Source organism: Pecten maximus, chromosome 1, assembly GCF_902652985.1.
Source record: "Pecten maximus chromosome 1, xPecMax1.1, whole genome shotgun sequence".
Taxonomy (NCBI): Eukaryota; Metazoa; Mollusca; class Bivalvia; order Pectinida; family Pectinidae; genus Pecten; species Pecten maximus.
This window is the reverse complement of record NC_047015.1, coordinates 55997590-56003589: the sequence shown is the minus strand read 5'-3', so window position 1 is coordinate 56003589 and position 6000 is coordinate 55997590. Positions and strand designations below refer to the sequence as shown.

Here is a 6000-nt window from a genome sequence, read left to right as displayed (position 1 = left end):
GTGCAAAATACGAAAAATGATAGACGTTTTAGACATGTTTGATAGGTGTTTTAAAGGTACATCCGGGTTTAATCTGTACAAATGTTACTGATGATATCCACCTTCTTTCTTGGGCTATCTTTCAGAATTCTCCGAAAACATGTTCTACTTCGTTGACACTGTATATCATTAGAATTTTCCAAGAAATTCTGCGAATACATGTGGAAATAGTCCGAGGACATGCTATATAACTGCGATTTCCATCAAATCTGTATTCAACATTGGATGTGCATAGACTGACGAAGATGTCTTCTCCTATCAAAACCTGGCTGGAAAAGAGGGCAACCACAATTAAGTTGCTGAGAAAACTTGCGGTTGAACTGGATAATATGCAAGGAAAAGTCAATATTTCAAAGCTGGCTGGTACAACGGGAGCCATTGTAGGTGGTTTGGGTACACTTGCTTGTTTAGCGGCAGCCCCATTCACTGGCGGTTTGTCCACGTTGGGCATGATAGGATTTGGTGGCCTTGGATTGGCAGGTGGCGCAGTCAACCTTGGAACACTAATAGGAAAGCACTTTCATGAAAAAGATTTGATCGAAAAAGTTCAAAAAGCTCTCAACGATGACCGAGAAGAAAGTGAAAAACTAAACAAGGAACTTGAAGTTTCCTCTGAGGAAAGAGAGAAACTGAATGATCCCGATCTGGATGTTTCCGGTACAGGTAAAAGAGCTATAAAGCTTGCGTCCGATGCCAAGGGAATACGTTCTGCAGCAGGTGTTGCGGCAAAAGGAGTTTCAAAAATGGCTGTCTTTGTTACTGTTGCCTTTTTGCCGTTAGACATTCTTGATTTGGTACAAACATCAATCAAAGTCCACAAAGGATCCATAAACGAGTCGGCTGCAGAGGTACGAAGGATTGCTAGTAAACTTGAACAAGAGATGAAGGAAATGGAAGGTAAGTTCTGATATAAATATATTGATGTGTGACCTAAATACACGCTTCTGTTGTTTCTGTTGCTGTTTCCTATTACTAAAGCATAACAAATTATCTTTGTATTATTTAAGCAGTTACGATCAGAATAAAATACATATAATTTCATTCATGTTCCAGGATCATTCGAGAAATCTTAGACATTCGTCACAGATTGGCCCTCGTGTGATGAAAAATGTTCCAAACCATCACGATAGGATTTGAGAATCAAGAGAAAGTGAGAACTCCACGGCAATTCCCGAAAATCTTATAATCCCAAAATATCCCGTTCATTCCCGTTGTACCAGCGACGCATCAATGGATTCGATGTTGTATAGAACTTTGTATTTCAACTTACAACTGCTTCATAATACTCTATTGCGAACCTCGATATCCCAGTGGTTATCTTTTTTGAATATGTCATGGCAAAATTTCAGGATCGGTCGCCGCCATCTTGTGGATGAAACAAAAAAGACTTGTTGGATCCTTTATCATGTATTCTAAGCGAAACTCGATGTTGCCAAATCGGTAACTTGAATAGATTAAGGATAAAATAGAAATCATAATAAAAATTTGAACATTCCAGCTGTTCCAAACCATCACGAAAGGATTTGAGAAACTATAGAAAGTGAGAATTCCAGGGTTATTCATGAAAGTCTTATAATCCCAAAATATCCCGTTCCTTCTCGGTGAACATGTGGCGCTTAAAGGAATTCGGGCTGTAAATAACATTGCGCTTCGACTTGCTTCATTGTACGCTATTGCCATCCTCAATACTTCATCGGTTAAGTAGTTTTTTCTTGTTTGCTCTTTGACATAATTATGTATTAAAACGTAACTCGAGGTTGCCAACTTGACTAGATTAAGGATACATTTAAAAGCAAAATTATAATAAAAACTCGGTTGTCGTTCTTAGTTAACAATTAAATTGCGTGTTGTGTGCCTTCGGTTTTGCCTTAGGATGCAAAGAGTGGAAGTGAACTTACTTCCAGTGTATTGATGGTGTTGTCATTGTGTGATCTATATATCATGATACTTTTGTCATTATGCGCGTCGGACGGATCCGACGCATGTTCATTCACACTGGACAAGTTTAAAGATGCAAATGTTTATGATGCACTCAAGGACATTGCTGACTGTTTAAAGGCGCATGATTACAAAACAAAATGAAATTGTATCAAATATCACGTCTGTAAAGCTGGAAATAAGTAGATAATAATGGTACATTTAATACGTAACTACTGTATGTCTATGCTATATATTTCACACTTTTATTACTGTAGAATTTGATTAAAACTTTAAAAGAGAGGGACCATATTTGACTTTCCCACTTGCTAAACACTTTTGTTCTAGCAATGATTAAGACACATTTGATAACAGTTTTATAAACGATAACACACCGAAAATGCAACCAGTCTCTCAATAAAATGTTTTCCATGTCTAATTAAGATTTATTTTACAATTTCCTTTTTTATTTTGTAACCTATAACCAAAACATTTCAAATGAAATTAAAAATGAATTATTTACCTTTCAATTTTTCCTTTTAATGAATTTAGAGAAAAATAAGCTTGAAGTTTGATATACTTTTTTCTCGTGTTTTAGGTCACCTGAGACGAAGTCTATAGCTCATAAAGAGAAATCACATTTTTGAATATCATTTGTATTGGAATTCATTCTAACTTTGTTAACATTATCAGCATTGGATGACAGCTTGATGGTATGCATATGTTGGCTCTGATTGACCCCCTGGGCTGATGGGTGGGGCCAAAAAAAGTAACTTAAATCAACTTAAATGTTTCAAAATTCAGGTGACCGTTATGGCCCATGGGCCACTTAATTTCTGTAATATGATAAAATAGAGGTTTTAACATTTTATCTAAACCATTTTAAAGTTTAAAATTGAATATAACCTGAAGACGATATTTTAGCATAGCTTTTTATAAGCTGCATTTTTTGCATTAAAATAGAGTAAACATTTATATCAAAATTGCTGCTGATATCTTAAATAGCTGAATATGGCATCAGTTTTTTTTTTTTTTTTTTTTTTTTTTTGTTTGTTTTTTGTTTGTTACTAAGCTTACAAATATTTAAACCTAAATGTATTTAGCAATTTTACAGCCATTTGTCACTCATGTAAATAGACATGATGACCTCTGTAGGGGTTTGATGCATTTGTTTTACATGGTGAAATAAAAATGTCACTTTAACTGATGAGCTTCACTTTTTAATCCATTGTCCATTCCAGAAGTAAGCGATATATATATAACGTCTCGATTTCTAACAAGCGATGTCTGTCAGCTTTTAATGGTAACCAAATACTGTACAAGTGTTCCTAGCTGATGAAGAAAAATTGATAACTCAATTTGTTAACTGTGTTCATGAAAGTATTGCAATACTTTGGGGTGGAACATTTTGGTAGAGAAATTGTAATACTTCGGGTGGGATACTTATAATACTTTGGTAGGACACTGTAATACTTAGGGCGGGATACTTATTATAATTTGGTAGGACACTGTGATACTTAGGGCGGGATACTTATTATAATTTGGTAGGACACTGGGATACTTAGGGCGGGATACTTATAATACTTTGGTAGGTCACTGTAATACTTAGGGCGGGTATAAGGTGGGATCGCTGATTTTTTGGTTGGTTTACGTGTTAAACTAAGGTAGAGCGACTTATAATTCCTATAAAGGGGTACTTATTACACTTAGTGTTGGAAACTAATTATGCCATTGACGGGATATACTTATTATAAAAAGGCATTTTCTTTTTAGATGGCGGTCATTTTGACGGGGAAATAGTGCAAGGGTAAAAAAAATATGATTAAGATAATTCCTACATAACTTGAACTATAATATGTATAGATGATTAACGTGAATGTTAGCCTTTTAAATAAGAATAACAGTTTTTGCATACTTCAAAGTTACCTAAAGTATGTTATTGAATATTCCTTGGCGCAATGGCACCAGCCACGGATATTTCTGGCTTGGCGGTTGGTTTCATAGTGAACGTGAACCGGGGCCCGGTCAGGGCACGTGTAATGAATTGTCTTTCTTCGTCATTTGTGTTTCTGTGTTGTGTTCATATACACAGTAAGATACCGACAGGAAATTCACATCTTAACCTTCAGATAAACATCACTTAATACACATTGCGTTTGACAATGAGGCCCTTGATATATAAGTATATATATAAGATAGGAACAAAGCTGATGAAGGAAAAAGATTTTGACCGGTGACCTAACAGGGCCTATAAATAACCATCTACAGCATAAAATCAACCAATAAAAAATCGCGTGCCTGATACCACTAAACCGAGTCGACATTCATTGGCGCCTAACATTGAATCATCTTTAATTGATCTACAATTGTATAGCAGACTGAGATTTCTCTACATTTCTCATCTTCCTTTTATCAAATTCATTGAAATCAAGAGGAACCTACATAGGGTGTATGAAGAAATTTCTGGGAAAAATTGGCAATTTTTTCCCGATCAATCTCAATCAAGGACTCTACTAGAACCTACATATGAAATTCAACAACAACAACAACAACAACAACAACAACAACAACAACAACAACAACATGAAGAATTTACTGACAAAGAGTGCTGAAAATCTGTCAGAATTCAAATTTGTCGCTTGTCGTCCATCTGAATTATTTTTCTCTTTTTTTCCCCATTTGTCTCAGAGTTAAATATGCAAAGCTTGGGACCTAGAACGAGCTATGGAGAACTTTCTGAGAAATATCGATAACAAATGTAAACTGTCTTATTTTAAAATGGCCGCCTGCCGGCCATCTTGTTTTCCGACCAGTCTCTAAATATTCACCACTAGCCAGCGGGCTGAAGTTAGCAGCGGATTCGTTATTCGTTATTGGGGATTCGAACAACGAATCCGCTGCAAGCGGATTGGGGATTAAGTTTTTTTTATGTTTAAATGATATCTATTTTAATTGACATTTTGACGATTGGATTCAAATAACAAATCCGCTGCATCAGTGGATTGGGGGATTCAATTTCATCTAAGCATTTTTCTTATAATATGTTATTGGGGATTCGAATAACGAATCCTCTGCCAGCAGCGGATTGGGGATTCATTTTTTTTTTTATGTTTAAATGATATTTCTTTTTATTTACATTTATACGTTTGGATTCAAATAACAAATCCGCTGCAGCAGTGGATTGTGGATTCAGTTGCATCTAAGCATTTTTCTTATAATATGTGATTGGGAATTCGAATAACGAATCCGCTGACAATAACGAATCCGCTGCAACAGCGGGTTGGGGATTCAGTTTCGTATGCCCAATTGCTATTTTTATACCCCGTCATTAAATGGTTGGGGTTGGGGATGGGGGTATAGAGGAGGATATCTAACAGTGTCTTCAGTAATACCAAACAAATATTTCACGAGTGTGGCTAATATTTTGATATTTTTTGAAAAGCATTAGCAGCACGAGTGAAATATATTTGGTATGACTGAAGATACTGTCAGATATTCTGTTTACTATATTTCATAGCAAAATATACCGAGGCAGCTCAATCTCTCCCAGAATTCATGGCGGTCCCTTGTCAACGGCTCACAAATGTAGGCAAAATCGTGATGTTATGTATTCTATCTTACATTATAACGTCATATAACTTCAAATCTTTATTTTCCGCATTGTCGTTTGTAAGAAGTGTTCTGATTGGTCAAATCAGAAAAAGTGATATTTTCCGCTAGTGAAACATATCAGAAAAAAAAGTGATATTTTTCAAAATATCACTTTCATAAAATGAATAATTCTCGATATTTCACTGGTAAAAATGTAATAAATAGTATTACACGTGTCCGTCCCGTCCCGCTTCAATATTAAACTAGCATATCTATATAACTGTAAATGTGATTGTTATCAAACTTTGTTTACATAACAAACATGATGCCTACTTGCGCAACTTAGCCTTTTTACCTAATCAAACATCCAAGATGGCCGCCAAAGCTCATGATTGACTGAAAACATATCCTGTAATAACGGTTGTTCTGTCTGATTGATTCTAATGGATCTTG

General features: G+C 35.5%; 1 protein-coding gene across 1 annotated transcript; it reads left to right on the top strand.

Moving 5' to 3' along the window:
- On the top strand, positions 1 to 3159 carry LOC117338661. The gene is made up of 2 exons (XM_033900034.1): positions 1 to 936; positions 1093 to 3159. Exons 1-2 carry the CDS (start codon positions 285 to 287, stop codon positions 1110 to 1112), a joined length of 672 nt encoding a protein of 223 aa, XP_033755925.1. The 5' UTR covers positions 1 to 284; the 3' UTR covers positions 1113 to 3159.
- Positions 3160 to 6000: the final 2841 nt, after the last annotated feature.

Excerpts from the sequence above, each read along its gene's own strand:
- LOC117338661 (XM_033900034.1), top strand. The coding sequence starts at position 285 with ATGTCTTCTCCTATCAAAACCTGGCTGGAAAAGAGGGCAACCACAATT. Across the intron at positions 937-1,092 it reads AGAGATGAAGGAAATGGAAG|GATCATTCGAGAAATCTTAG; the intron begins GTAAGTTCTGAT and ends TTCATGTTCCAG.